Source organism: Rattus norvegicus, chromosome 16 (assembly GCF_036323735.1).
Source record: "Rattus norvegicus strain BN/NHsdMcwi chromosome 16, GRCr8, whole genome shotgun sequence".
Taxonomy (NCBI): domain Eukaryota; kingdom Metazoa; phylum Chordata; class Mammalia; order Rodentia; family Muridae; genus Rattus; species Rattus norvegicus.
Genome location: NC_086034.1, coordinates 3,285,001 through 3,301,304, shown reverse-complemented (window position 1 = coordinate 3,301,304; position 16,304 = coordinate 3,285,001). Strand labels below are relative to the sequence as shown.

At 43.3% G+C, this 16,304-nt stretch overlaps 1 protein-coding gene across 29 annotated transcripts in view; it reads right to left on the bottom strand.

Moving 5' to 3' along the window:
- The window catches only part of Erc2 (ELKS/RAB6-interacting/CAST family member 2), an 860,860-nt gene that overhangs the window by 378,954 nt on the left and 465,602 nt on the right, over nt 1–16,304 (bottom strand). For all 29 annotated transcript variants that reach the window (XR_010058279.1, XR_010058280.1, XR_010058281.1 and 26 more), the window contains one exon: nt 9,645–9,780. Coding sequence is in view for 25 of the 29 variants with exons in the window: in XM_063275106.1 (XP_063131176.1) it covers nt 9,645–9,780 (136 nt within the window). In the remaining 4 variants the exon portion in view is untranslated. The remainder of the gene's footprint in view (nt 1–9,644; nt 9,781–16,304) is intronic.

Genomic DNA, 16,304 nt, shown 5'->3' with positions numbered 1-16,304 from the left:
AAGGTGTCGTAAATTCAAGTTACCCAATCCGCAAACGTGAATTACAGGAGAGACTATTAAATGAATGGGAACAGATTTTATAGCTTTATTTTCCTTTTGCAAGGTTTTCAGATAAATCACTGCCTATGGTACTGACTGTCATTTCCTCAACCTGGAGTGTTCGAATGCATAGTTTAGCAGTGTCTTGGACAAGCCATAAGTCAAAGGTAACATTTTTAGAAATTAACCATGTCTAGGTTTCTGCCTTGGGTCATGACATGCTGACATAACAGCATCTGTTAGGAAGTGGGTGTGGCATCTGGGTGACACATACTGTGATTTGCAGGCCCCTCCCCACCCCCACCCCATCCGCCTCCAACTTCTGGTAGCAAGAAACATCTTAGGACAAAGCGGCCACAACCACCCTGGCCAGGAGAGCAGGTTTAAGTACATGGGTGTTTTTTAAGCATGCTGAATTCGACTGCCCCCTAGAGGCGGCGTGAACAGTATGCATGTGAGTTACAGAAATCCTATCTAGGAGACAATACAATTATTCCTTGCCTTTGAAGTGTGAGCTCTTCAGCAATGCCTTCATTTCATTTATCCTACTGCAGAAACATTTGAGACCCTGCAGAACCAAAAAGCCACAAAGATGATCTCAACACACCTTCACTTTGTGTGTTGTCAATTGATCTGTTTTAAGACAGGATCTCACTATGTAATCCCAGGTGGCCTGAAATTTCCAACATAGATCAGACTGATCTTGAACTCAGAGATCCACCTGCCTCTGCCTCCTATGTGCTGAGATGTGTGTGCCACCTTCTCTGGCTTGCAAGCATATGTCATTACTGCCCCATAGCTCAGTGGCTTTTCAAGTACAATTTCTAGTCCAGGTGTTTTACCTAAGGTGACATTGCAGCAGCTTCTCAGAGTCTAAACCTGACCATGACAAGAAGAACACTAAAGCTTTGTCTTCAATGGGATCTACAATTGTCAGAGAAGCCAGGGCCACTTCACTTATGAAGTGAAGACAGTCACACTTGCCCCTGAACCTCAAGACCAATGGGAGGACACAGAGTAGAAAACATGCACAAAACACTAGAAAAAAAAGTAGGTTGCTGCTCTGTTACTAGTAACACGAAATACCGGCATTGACATTAACATATCTGAAAAATAAAAATAAATTAAAAGATGCCTGTCGATTACAGCCCCAACTCCAAGAGTCAGGTTTTAGAGTAAACCTGCCAGGTCCAAGTTTGAAGTAGTCAAAAGCAAGGCAGTCTCTAAGAGCCGGGTGTCCTCCTAATGCCTAATGCTGGAAGGGCTTGCTGTCTGTTTTTCAGCATTTCCTGGAGCTTCAGGAGGGTGGCTGCCCCTCTCTTAGACACTATACTTCAGGAATCAAAAGTTACACAAATGCAATAACATCTAAAAGGGACTCCCATCCTCCTTGGTAGCTACCTCTGGGACTAACGAGAGATTATTACATCATTGGAGCAAGGACATCATTCCAAGCCTCGCCATTCTAGCAGACTCTACCCTCGTGATAATGATGATTTCATTTGACAAATACATTGGATTTCATTCTGCATGATCCTCAGCCTTTGGCAAACAAATGCTCTCTTTACCAAGAACTGCCCAAGAGCCACTCACAGAATGAAAACCAAAAATCCAGTAGGAAGGAGTGAGTCCCTGTGTCTCCAGAGGGTAATTTAGTAGGTAGATTAGGCGATACTTGATTAAGAATAAACCTCCCTTTTCTATGAATATATACAGTGTTTGTGCAGAAGGGCTGAATGAAGTGGAGGATTAGGTCACAAATCCACAGGAAAAAGCTGAGGACTTTTCTCAGAAGAAATACGCAAGTTACCCCACGTTTGGAAAAACAGTCATACTTTATTGGGAGGAAAGAAGTCCACACATTGTGTGTGTGTGTGGTGGTGGTGGTGGGGATCACTTGGCCAAAAACTGGTAGTCCAAACACCCTGAGCAAGGCATCTGACATCCAACAGTATAGTTTAGGAAGAGTCATGGTTTTCATTCAAGATGCCAGAAAGTGACTGTCAAATGAGCTTATATAGACCTGCTAACAACAAAAGTCATTTGGAACTCATGGAGATTATAATGTGAAAGAAAACAGTGTCAAAATAAATCTGAGAGAGAGAGAGAGAGAGAGAGAGAGAGAGAGAGAGAGAGAGAGAGAGAGAGAGAAATGGGGTGGAGGGAGAGATTTCTGTGGAAACCCTCAGTCCTCCCACCAAGCTAGCTGCCCATGTCTTCTGCAGACACACAAGTACTTGAACACTTCCCATCATTTGAAATCATGAACAGCCCAGGTCACAGTGCAACAATGCAAGGAGATTTACCCACAAACCAAGGGGACACCCTGAGTTCTCTGCACCTCTATGCGCTGAGACAGAAAAGTGCAAACCGGGCTGAACCCCTCCAACGGGTTAAAAGACGATGATATTAAATTCTGATGAAAATTGGAACAGATGTGGATTCTCTTTTCAGGCTGAGTTGAGATGACCTTTGTCATCCTTCCTTGTGTTGAAAAAGGTGGCTGAAATGAAACCTCGCTAAATCACCTCGCACCGTGCCTACCAAACAGCCATGAGAACCTAGGAACTCAATAAATGCATTTTGACAATGATGAATCTCTGAACAGGGGCTGGTCAGGTTTCTTCTAATGGCTGTGCTTGGGTAAGTATGCCCTAATGAGGAAACACAGGACATGGTTAGAGTAACAATTTTAAGCTTGGAGAACTGAAAGAGAAATTAATTTAAGTCAGTGACTTGGAGAGATGAATAGAAGGACGTAGGGCTTAAAATCATCGATTAATAGCTACACACCACTCTGAAGAAACAACTGAGCAACCTGGGGAATGCCATAATGAACGGAATGTTCAAGGAAAGTTATGCATTTGGGGGTTTGTGTTTGGTACGTTTCCTCTGCTGGAAGATCCTAACTCTCGTTGGAAGAAGGAAGTTAAGTAAACTCCCTTGTGTGTTGGGGGAGGGGGATTACGGATATAAAAGTTTACATAAGTTGAAAACTGAAAAATATTTCTAACTCTTTCGTAACCTATTTGTGTTGTTTGTTGGTTTCAGATTTTAGAATTGTCTGGAAGAGTAAGAGTAAATGGAATATTCACTTGCCTTTTAAGTGAATCGCTGTGGGGTTTAATCACTGGTAGAGAAGAAACTTTACAGTTCCCTGGGAACCTATAATTTGGAAACGGAAGCACACAAGAACAGACTTTAGTTTTCAGGCAATAAATTGAAGAGAACTCTGCAGACATGTAACAGAAAAGAAGCATAAAATATTGGCGTGTGTGTTTCTTAGAATGTTCGTTCATTAACTCAATATGCTGCACGGGGGGAAAACGTAGCCAAAACCTACAAAGACATCCACTGGGACTTCAAATTGGCATGTTTGTTCAGCAAGAAATGAGAGGGGGGATGGGGGAAGCATCCTATTCTGGTAAGGACAATTTAGTGTGAATCTCAAGAAAGATGCCTTGTTGAAAAGTCTCCATACGTACTCTGACAAGACACACAGAAGCCTAAAGCCCCAAGGCCCAACATAAATACTATGCTTTCATAATCTGTGTCCTGGGGAAAATTCTACAGAATTATACAATCATAGTAAGTCACATCTACCTTCACACAACTCAACATTAACTTGAAAAATGTGTGAATATTTCATCCTTGTTGTTCCAGAGGTGCTTTATTGGAAATGTTCATCGACTGTAGACCATTGAGTGTAGGCCACACTCTACATATGTGTGGCTCATCAAGGTGAAACAGTTGCTAAGTATCTGCTGGTGACTCCCCATGGCCACCATCTCCCCTGGTTAAATACGTTATCAGCCTCTCTGGGAAAAAGTGCTAGTTACTGAACGCCACAAGAGTGGAAACCATATTGGACTCTTTCCTAAGCCTAATCTTGTGGTATGCATCAGGGGTGGTGGGGCTCACTCACAATCTCCATTTGGAGATAGAAGGAACAAGGACTGGAGAGGTTATCTGTTTTGCTCCAGGCCACAAAGGACCAGGGTTTGAATGTTGACAGCTTCTTCCTAGCTCCATACCCCTCCGTACCCACTCTTCTTGTCCGTGAGAATGCACACACATAAGTAAGTCGAATCAAGAGCTCTCTCTTCCTATATATTATAAGTGATCTCCTTTAAGAAACAAAGTATTGTCTAGACCAAAAGAACACCTCCAGATGAGAACTAAACTATCACCACTCCTCAATGGACACAATGAGGTAGGTAGGGTCCATTCTAATTATTACTTAATACCAAGAGATTCTAGTGGTCTAGGAAGCAGATAATAAAGTAATGAGTAATTCACATACGGATATGAAAACTCCCATGTTTCACACAAAAATTCACACTGATGACCTACCTGGGACAATCAGAATGTCCCATGACTCAGTTGAGAGTGATGTTCACCAGAGTTCAGTGTCCTGTACTCCTTAGATGAAGCATGGGTTCCTGAATGCCTTACAGTCATACTCTTTACCCATTATATACACACACGAAGACCAACCACAGCTGAAATCTTTTACCATGTTGACTCTGTTGTCTTCTTTACAATTTAAAAATACTTCATCAAAACTTGTTTCTTAACGTACCAAACAGGTAGCCTCGGTTTTTCATTTCTTCTGGTACCTGCCCCTAAGCAGAGTGAGTTCTCCCATTTATGATTCAGACACCTGCCTTGCTTTGATCAGTGAAATGTGATAGAGCAAACACCGCCAGGTCAAGACAAGGCCTATGACCTCTGCGCATTTGCTTGCTCTCTTCTGTCTCTGCTGCTGCCAGAGAAGAGTTTTTTGGGTCACCAATGCCTCTTAGCCTGAGTCTCAGAATGAACACTAGGACAGTTGCTCCTACAAATATGCATTGAGTGGGACAGGGGTCCAGCAAAGCCATCCTGGAGCCACAAAGCCTCTTAGTTAGCATGCAGGCATAGAACAATAAACTTCAACTGTTCTAAAGCCCCAAGTTAGGAGATGATAGTTATAAGGCAGTTACTAACTTCTTTCTACCAAAAATACAAGAAATTCTGAAGGTACCAAGCATCACCATTTCCCCCCAACATCCATACAAAGCCATTTCTTGCTTGTGTTACTAACCTAGACCCTGAAGGCAGTTGGTATTCCTGCCATGAAATTATAAGAAGAAGCACAGAAAGTCACGTGTCCCATCTAGCTTTGACCTACAGGTTCCAGTTTGTGTCTATTACCATCGTATTCTATAGGGAGCCGAGGAAGCCCTCAGTGACTGAGGGCCAGAGTGAACCTGTGCTGTTGACATAGGCACAGCCATGTCCAAGAGCCCATGGCCTCAGGCTCAGAGGCATGGCAAAGCCTTCTCTTGGAGACTGAATGTGAGTGTTGACAGAAAATGTTAACCATAGTCTTCTCTTCCTGAATATTTATGGCCTGGAGACTGCTCCCCTATAGAGACTGCTCTTGCCAAAATTAACTAAACCTGTCTCTTCCATTCAACTGTGTACCATAAGCCCCGCCTTTTCATTTATCTGTGTTTAATAACCATGCCTTCTTGTCCAGCTATCTGCAATAATCCTGCCACCCTGTGCAACTCTATATAAGAAACACTCCGAGCTTCCAGGATGCTGCAGCTTCACCGACGAGAGCCCAGGTCACCCGATCCCAGCTGTCTGTCCATGTGTTCATCTGTCTGTCTTCATTCCTGGTACACCCTGGTCAGATCCATCCCTGGAGTCATTCTGGACACAGCAGTGTCCTTGTTTAAATAATAAACAAAATGTCAACTCTTTAACTTTGTCATTAATTTTTATATATCTTCTTCAGTTCGGCATATTCTTTCTCTATCTCTCTCCTTGCTACACACCCCCCCACTGGGTTTGTTTTTGTTTTTTTGTTTTTTTTTTTTTTGTTGTTGTTGTTTTTACCTCCTTTCCACTTCCTCCTTTCTTCCTTTTAACAGAGTGTCACTAAGTAGGCCAGGCTGGGGACTTCTTATCCTCCTGTCTCAGTGCTCTAGTGCCAAGGTTACAGTCATAAGCCCTCCAAACCCCCCCCCCCAAGAAGCTATCACTATCGGAACAACATACTCCTAATATATTTCTTCCTGCCACATCTATTTGGTTGTGTAAAATCAAGAACTCAAGGCAAGAACAAATTGTCACAAACCACAGTGCAAAACAAAATCAGATTAGCCAGATTAACGGGTGCCATGCTTTCAACTACCCCCCATCCAACCAACCAAACCAAATCCTAGCTGAAATGTAAAGGGTCTAACAGACTAAAATATAACAGAAGGTACTCAGAGGAGTGCTAATATTAAAAATGAAGAGCATCTAGAAAATTTTGTTCTCAGAAAGCAGCAATTACTGGATCTTAGCACATCTGGTGAAAATTCAGGCAAGTGGGAGATTCACTCCCTATTAACCTTAACCAGAGACATTTCCATCTAAATTAATTGTGACTACTTTTTATTGCATTTCAAATGTTATCCTTTATTTGGGGTGGTCAGGAATGCAACTGAGCAATTCCAGATCATGTTATCTTTTATGAACTGGTCTACGAGGTAGTTATCAAAGCCCCTTAAGAAAATACTGCTGTACAAAAGTTCATGGGCCAAAATAAGACATTAATTTCCATAACTAGATGTGTTCTGGAAAAAAGAAGAAATTGCTGCACAGAGAAGACAAAAATGTTGATGTTCAATGCATATCAGAGCATAGTCTGAGAGTACTCTGCATAGACTACACAACTCTTGATTGTGTTTGTGTGTGCATGTACCTGCATATATGGTACACATACGTACATCAACCTTCAGGAGTTGGTCATTTCCTTCCCCCATGTAGGTCTCAGGCACCAACCTCTGGTTGCCAGGCTCAGCTGGTGCCCTGAGCCATCTCCTTGACCCCAGGCAAACAGTTTTTCATCTCTTTTAGTTATTTCAACAACAGTCAATTATCACCATTGATTACGAGCACAGCCTGTGCCCAAATAGAGTGACCCAAAGCTCTTTGTAGGCACCAACTCGACCCTAACAGAACTCTAAAGTAGAAATAATCAGTTCCTGCTTTTTGGATGAGGAGACTGAGGTTGGGGGAAGCTAAGCAATCCTTTCAGGAATTCTTGGTTCATATATTTTGAAGCTTGGAATGAAATCCAATTGAGGAATAACAATAATTCCCTCAATGGGAACTTTCACTCCAAGCACACGATGATTCATAGTTTATGCTCAGACTGTAACTTGTTGTATCAACCTGTCAGCTTCTCTGATGGTTCTTACGCCTGGGGCAGGGGGAAGGGCTGTCACTGTTATTCACTTCTCCCACCTCAGGTGCACTGAGGCCAAAGTCCACGTAACCCATGAAGATTCTACTATGCCATTGTGCCCTGCCATCTCCATTCTCCAGAATTCTCATCTAGGGAGAGTTAGATTTAATGTAAGTCCTGACTCTGCCTCCTGCTAACTGGGAAGCATGTGGTTTTCCTTCTCCCAGCCTCCTTTGCATACACAAAATGGGACGCATACTCATTCATCGATCACACAGGAAAACAAAACACTCTCTTCATTTTACCTGAACCCCTTCAGTCGGCAGGATTCATCTCTATCTTGTATGTTGTCACCTCTCCCCTTTCAGTTGAGGGATCTACGTGAGACTCTGCATTTCTCCTCGGCTCCAGGTCAACCAACAACCTGATCATGGCCTGCCAACATGCACATCCTATCATTTGAATGGTTGCCATTACCTACTAGACAGACATTCTCCTCCTTCTGAGGGACTGTGTTCCATGACAGCACACTGCTTTCTGGCCATTACCTGTACAGGGACTTCCTAAACACGTTAAGCCCAAGGATTCAGGTGGATGGAAGAAGGGAGCAAAGAGAACAAAAGTAGAGGCAAAGCATTCTTGCAGGAGAAAGTAGGCAGAGGGGAAATGCCCCTGTAGGATGATAGAGTGCACAATACCCCAGATGGAAAATGGAAGCAGACAGAAGAGCTTCCCTGTGTGGGGTGAGGGGCAGAAGGGGAATCAAAGTACCCCTGTCGGGGATGTGACTATAGAGCAGAGCATCCTCGCAGAGGGATAGAAATGGGAGCCTTTGGGCTAGCACTGCTGTTGGGATGTCTGAATCCAATCAGGCTGAAGTTGCACGGAGCCTTTGCAGTTAATTTAACCAAAAGACTTCTGCTTTTCTTACTTCAAATAGAGCAGTGCTCTCTTGATTCACACCTAAGAGCCCTGCAGGTCATGGAGCACACAATGTGAATGGGATAACAGCTAACACACAGGGGGCAGCATACCATGGAATACTGAAGCACTTAGTGAAAGGTGCCCACCACTGCCAGTTCCTCTACATTTGTGGTAGACAGGAGGACCTGGAGTACTTCAGAATCTTTCTGTGACTTCCAGTTATACCACATGTAAAATCACCAACACTTTTGTAAGAAATAAATGTGAAGGAAAAAAATATGACATTAAAAAAGAAAAGAGAAAAAAATCAAGGTGGTCTTCACCCTGGTTTTATCTTGGCTTTAGTTAACTATCTCATTCTTTACACTTTAATCTAACATCTGTGTTAGACAAAAGAATTAGAATCCCAAATCTTTGGCATGACCTGTCAAGAGTATTGAAGAAGCCATGGGCATAACTCAACTAGCATCTGTACTAAAGTGGGCCCAGGATTGGAAAGAAGACCCACACTCCTGGTTGTGCTGTGGAGTCTAGGTCAAGCGTCCGGGCAAAGACAGTTAATGTAGAACCACCAGAGCCTGCATGGGACACAGACGAAGAACCCTCCATCTGTGATGTGGTACAGCTTTCTTTTATATTCCTTCTTTGGAATAATCACTCATTTCTCTTTTGGTCAATTAAAAGGATGAACTATGAGTACACACTGGAATTATCTACTTCTATCTCCAAGGAGGAAACTAATATATAACTGCAGAGAGACACTAACTAATAAGCAGAATTTAACATGAACTCCGGCCAAGTTGAACTCAAATTGCTCTGTTTAAAGACAGGAGTGGAGTAAATAAGAGCACTTCAAAGCCAACGTCCTGTTTCAGCTTGAATGTTTTATTGGGCGCACAGGGAGAGCTCTGTTCCAAAGCAGGGCTGGTTAATGAGGAGAAATTGGTGTTTTGGTCCGTCGGTTGTTTTCTAGAGTAAGAATATCACTAAGAGATAACTATATCCACTATATTCACTGAGGAGACAAAACGATGATCTATCTTGGAGTCTTGGTTTTTATAAACTGAGACTAGAGGAATGCATCTGAATGCCTTTCATGATAGTGACATGCGTCCCTTCCACCAAACCCACCCAACTTAAACACAATTCCAAACAGATGCTATTTGCCAACCCTGTCACTGCAGGGTTGCACTACCTTACCTTCTGAGGGGAGGTGCAGGAAGGAAGAACCTCTGTGGAGCATGTCCAGGATCCTCCACAGTCAACTCATCATTTCAGAAATGATGCTTTCTACTGAGAAAGACGTATTGAATTTCCTGAGAATATCTTGTAAGTGCCAGACTCAGGGCAAAGTCAAGCCCACCACTCCTGGGCATAAATTCCTGCAGAGCTGGATACAGCAGATGGTCCATCTCTAAACATATAAGGGTTGAGAAGCTAAACCAGGGCTCACCTGCAAATGCTGTGAGTTGTCAACCATGCTATCTTCTCGCCGGCGCACTTCTTCTAATAACTGGGCGTTCTTCTTCTTCTCCAGCTGTTGGTTGTGCTTGAGGTTGGCCACCTTCTTATTCTGATCTTTCATATGCCTGAGAAAAGACAGTGCAGTATGGTTACATTAAACCACAGTGAAGGCATGTACAATAAACTCAAGATGTACTAAAGCCAGAATAGCCTGACGCAGACTCAGAAAAACAAAGGGGTTCTGAGAATCCTACAAATGGCAGGTGTCAGGACAGCACTCATTTGTCCATGATGATTGAGACAGGTGTGGTTTTCATTCTTATACAGCAGTCGCTCTGTGGCAAGACAAACATGCTAAAGAGATACAATTTGAGTTCCCTAGAGTTGAAGGTACTCAACAGCATACCAGGAGAGATGATGGCATGAATATATGGACAGATTGTGGATGGAAGGAGATGAATTAGACGCTGTGACCAGAGAAATGTTTCCAACGCAGATCAAAGGAGTTAACTAGGAAGAGTACCCCAGGAAGAGGCTCCCCGACAGAGGAACTCCCCAGGTAGAAAAATGGCTGCAATATAAGACAGAAGAAACTTGAAAGGCTATAATAATACCCTCTGGAGCGGAAGGGGCTTGAGAAAGAGATCAGACTCCAAAGGCTAGTGGTTAGGGCACATGACACCCTGCCCTGTGGTCTACGACACAGTGTTTCGTTTCTTCTAAGTGGCTGCCCTTCTTATTCCTATTGCTCTTCTGGATCATGTACTTTCCCCGAGATCATAATCCATTACCTTGACTTTTAAAATAAGAACCGGAAGTCTCTAATCAAACACATTGTTAACACATAGCTCAAGGTAATAGTTTGGTTAAATACAATGTTGCACAAGGTCCAGGTACTTAGAGTAAAAGTTCATAGGCTGCCAAATTCTATTAGCATAAAGGGTCAAGATGGTAAAAGACAAAGGAAAAAGGGTGGGTTAAATTAAAAATAGAAATTACAAGCTTAATGTAGATCATTTCAGCAGAAACATTTAGAAAAGCATTCCATAGATTTCGGCAGTCATCTCCATGGCAGCCGTTATACATCACCTAAGGAGGCAGGAACAGCATCAATGTCTAGGTATCAAGGACACAAAGAGAAGGCCAGGAAGTGAATCCTTAGCATCCTTCCTAATCCCTTCATCCCTGTCCTCAGCAACTACTACAACTGAGCCCTGGCTCCCAGGACCAGCAGACTGAAGAAAATAATCATGAAGAGAACTGGTTGAAAAACAATAAATAACATCAGACTGAAACGTTACAAAAGCTGGTGAAGACTGCTCTCCACAAGTCACTCTTCCTATAGCCCTCACAGAGTGGGGTACTCCCCTCCGCCTTCCACTCCAGGAGAGGGACATACAAGAGCAATGGACCTGTAGCTCACCGATTTGACCAGACTAGCTGACCAGCAAGCCCCAAGGACCTGACTAACTCTATATCTACACCTTGTGCAATGTAGGTATAGGTCACTACAACTGCTTTAAAAAAAAAACACAGATGCCGGGGATCTGAACTCAGGTCCATGTGCTTGTACAGCAAGCGCTCTGCCGACAGAGCCACCTTCAAAGCCTGTGATTGCTTAACTAGAGGACACGCTCAAAGAAAAATACATTTTGTACTAATGCACACCATTGAACAGAACTAACTGCTAAATACCTCCTGCCCAAATACATCCACATAAAACAGAGAGCTGCTGGAAGGGTTTGCAGACAGCATGCTTTGGGCTGTCCAAACACAAAGATCTCTTTTCTGTGGACACAACAATGGTTGTTTAGTAAGTAAAAAATTAAATGCCAGATACCAAGTCCACGCGTCATTGAAAGCTATGCTGAACTCAGAATGAATGGCTAAGAAAAATGAAGATCTGAAGTTGTGTGGCTGTGGTAAGAAAGCGTCTTCTTCCTGTTCAGCCATTTCCTCAGATACTGCTTGACTGAAAAACTCGGAAGCTGACAAAGGAAGAGCTGGATTCCAAGTGGTGCTGCCTAGGATACGGGTCAGTCAGATAGGCCAGAGCCGGGTGATAAAAATGGATGTCAGGTGTCCATCTTATGTCCACGTGACGGTCACTGGTGACAAACCCAGCCTGTGCCTTCCCTGCAGAAGTACGATGACTTTCAAATACAGTTCTAGAGGCTGAACTTTCTTCTGAGTATCCATGAAAACTAACAAGGATGGAAAGGTTTCCCTTCGGAGGTAGGAAGGAAGCAGGGAGTGACATGGGCTATCCAAACACAAAGAACTCATTTCTGTGGATACAATGGTTGTTTAATAAACAAATGATTACATTTGCTCAGTGGTGTGAGCACTGTGAGTTTTTTGGGGACACTTGCAGCTTCCACTATCAATATCTGTAAGAAGCCTGCCAGGCCCCTCATCTTCCCCACCTGCAGAAGGAAACCCGCACTAAAGAAGTCAAAGGGCTCAGCTCAATACAGCCTCCACCAGATCTAGTGCTTGGAAGGAAGGTTATGTGGTCATGTAAACCGCAACACTCCCTTGCTAAGCTTTCCAAGGAACACGACACTTGTCTCTTCTCTAACTCCCACCCCTTGGGCAGCTCTGCGGTTCTGTGGGGCTCACTAAAGGAGTTCTGTTCTCCAAGGAACTGCCATTCAAAATATATCTAAGGTACAAATGAAATAGTAAGGAGGTGGAGAGACAGCTCAGCCCTTAGGAGCTCTTGTTGCGCACTTACGAAGTCTGGGGTTGGGATCCCAGTGTTCTCATGATCAGCTAAGCATATCGTGCACACCTCTAACTCCAACTCCAAAGGGGCAGCAAAGACAGGAGGGTTTGCTGGGGCTCACTAGCTTCCAGCCTAGTCAGGAAATTGCAGACAGGCTCAGAAAAGGAAAAAACCAGAAACTAATACAGGAGGACACTTAAGTTCGCTCCTGGCCTCTGGACTCCCCAATACACATACACGAATAAATAGGGGTACGGTCGGTCTTCAATATTGAAGTTAAACTGATTGATTTCATAAAGGGTTACAAGTATTAAGGAGTTTGGATTAAACATTCCCAACAGCTATAGAGGTCACCAATAGCTGTGACATTTGAAAGCATGTCGGAGAACATGGAACCCTGCTCTTTCTATCGGAACAGTCAGTAAAAGTAGAACCGGAAAGAGTTCTTTAAATCCTCGTAAGATCATGAGAGACTGACACTTCCAGAATTACACTGAGAATACTGGGCGGGAAGGATACATGTTCCTACAAAGGAAGAGATCTGTGCACTTGTATACAGAGGAGAAAACCGAAGCTTCCGTTGAAATCTCAGCAGAAGCACCAAGATGATACTTGTTTACCTACCTACTCCTTAAAACATCTTTAAAAACGGACACTGTTCATTCTGGGGGAGGGTGCAGAACCTAGCTCTCTGCTGTGTGCTTGGGGGAGGCTCAATTTACAAAAGCACTTCAGAATTAATCTGGCAGTATCCGAGGTGCACATAACCATTGCCCAAGCCAACCCTTCTTCTGGGAGAGAAGCTCACAAAAGCCATTGCATGCAAGCACAGTACAGTCACAAAACCATTTCCACCAAGCCATATAAAATGGAAATTCAGAAACTTTCACTTGTCCATTAGAGGGAAACTGACTGAAGAATTGAACCCATTAGTCGGCTGTGACCTAGCAAGTTAAATGAGTAAGGCCGGATGGAAAACTCCAAGACGTCATAAGTAAGCAAAGCAGAGAGCAGGACGGTATGCACGGTCCTGATTATGTGAACATATAAAGCCATTGGGTACACACAAACATAAATGGGAACTTCTGGAAATCTCACACCAGGCTATTGGGGGAGAAAACTCAAAACACGACTTTGGAATGGAACTGGGGAAAAGGAAACTTTAATTTGCTCTGTGTGTGTGTGTGTGTGTGTGTGTGTGTGTGTGTGTGTGTGTGTGTGTGTGTAAATACATACAAGAAATGCACTGACAGACAATAGACATTAAAGGCACAAACTAGTGACTTCTGACCAATCAAAACACAAGGTACTGCCATCCCGAGCTGGGAAGTAGTCACTATTCTAACTTCTACATACATGTGTGGAATCATTTCACCCCTTCTTGAACTTCACAGTCACCACACTGGGTGCAATCTTTTGTGTCTGACATTTTCATTCTGAGTATAGAACTATCAGTCACCCATACCATTTTGCATATGGCTGAGTACATGTGGTGAACCTGCATGTGTGAGTGTTTGCCCAGGTGTGTGTGTGTGTGTGTGTGTGTGTGTGTGTGTGTGTGTGTGTGCATGTGCACGCACATGCACATGCACAGGACTATAAATGCATGTACTGACCCAAGACTGATTTCAGGATTCTTCCCCAATTGCTTTCAACTGAACCCAAAGCTTGCTCACACAGATAGCATCATGTTCGGAGTAATCCCTTGTTTCTGCCTTCCCAGTGCTGGAATTACAGGTGGGGTGCCATGTCCACCCAGTGTTTATGGGAATGCCAGGAATCCAAACTCAGATCTCAGTACTTACATCTCAAGTGCTTCAGCTTGTGAGCCAGCTGCTGAGTGTGCACATATATGTGTGCATTTGCGTCCATTCCTCTTTATATCAAGTAGTTCTCTGCTTTCTGAGTATTATTATAGTTCAATTAGTGTTTTCGTTTTAATGAGTAGTTAGACTATGTGAATTATTTTACTGTTATAAATGAATAAGTGTCCATACACTGTCTCATACCAGACTTTTGTGGGAATACACTTTCATTCTCTTAGATAAATAACCCATATTAATCAATAATGAAAAAGGTCAACCCCTGCACAAGCCCATGTCGGGAGCTCATGAATCTGTGTTTTAAGTATATCTGTATTTATAGCGGTTTAAAACATCATCTTCAGAACCAGGTTTCCTTGGCTGTCATCAGAACTTTCTCGCATTCTACTTGAGTCAGACACTTTAATGGCTCCGTGCCTCAGCTTCTTCATAAATGAAATGGGAGTCATAATTGTATCTAACTCAAACGTGACAGTGAAGGGTTGATGAGTTAGTCTGGGTAAAATGCTTAAAACAGATCCTACCAGGTTCATTCTCTGCATAACTTCCAGCTTACAATAAGAGTGCAATCACATCTTGTGAAATACTGTGCACACGTACTTAGCGTCTTAGTTCTCACAGTGTTGGGGCTGCCCCACACAGCGCACTGTAGAATACATCAGTAGATGCTTTTGTTGTATGCTGAGCTCCACTGGTACTTTCTTTCTGATGAGTTACACTCCTGGCAGTTTATCCTGACAGCAGCACTGCGGAAGGTCACTACGAACTCGAGCGAATGAGAGACGACCCTGAAGTGACTGCACATGTAGATGGCCACACACACACAATGGAGGCCAACAGTCTGCATTATATGCAGAATTCCCAATAATAAAAGCTTTTGCTTTTAACCACTGAGATGATCCCGCTTTGGGGGGGCTTGTAAATACCACTGAGTACTTTAGCACAGCTATAAATTTGCAAGAGCTACCATAAATATTCTAAGGATAGTCTTACAGCAATTACAAAGGTGCTATATGTTACAGGCAAGAGCATTTCTACTGCAGCCACTTGAATCCCCTTGTCCTTCCAGCAAAAATCTATGAGACAAGCCAAAATCTGAGGGCTGGGCTGGAGATACAGGATAAAGGGCTTTGTCAAAGCCCAGGAGCAGATACCCAAGCCATCTCTCTGAACTTTCTGACTTGGCTTCCCTCCTCATATCACTCTTCTTCCTGCCTCCTCCATGGTGCTCAGGGTTATCTAAGAACCCAGAGAGAAAGCCACCCTCAAATACAGCACAAAACAGCAACATGTCTTTAGAAGGCAGCTAATGATCCTTGGAAGGCCAACAAGCCATCCCTAGAACCAGATAATATAACAAGAGAGAAGGCATTAAGGGGAAGGAGGCTCAGGTTTGAAAGCTCGAGAAGAGGAGCTTCCCAGAGGCAAAGCAGATCTTCAGCTTTATGCCAGCTAGCATCAAGTGCATCTAGAAACACTTCTTTAGATAAGGTGGTACCAACAGACAACTCCTAACTGAGCTCTGGAGACACTTAACTCATTCCGGACCAAGATGATCAAATGTCGTATCCAAAATGTCCTGCCTACGAGAATTACAGGAACAAAGACAGAGTGGAGACTGAGGGAATGGCCAGTCAATGACTGACCCAACTTGAAACCCATCCCATAGGCAAGAATCAGTCCCTGACACTATTAATGATATTCTGTTACAATTGTAGATAGGAGCCTACCATAACTGAGAGCTTCCACTCAGCAGTTAACCAGAACAGAGACCCAGAGCCAAACATGAAACAGAGCTCAAAGAATCTTATGGAAGAGTTAGGGGAGAGATTGAGGACCCCAAAGGAGACAGGGACTCCACAAGAAGAATAATGGAGGGCTGGAGAGATGGCTCAATGTCTAAAAGCACGGACTACTCTTCTAGAGGTCCTGAGTTCAAATCCCAGCAACCACATGGTGGCTCATAATCACCTGTAATGAGATCTGATGTCCTCTATGGTGTGTCTGAAGACAGCTACAGTGTACTTATATATAATAAATAAATAAATCTTTTTTTAAAAATGGGAGAAAAGAAAAGACCAACAGAGTCCACTAACCC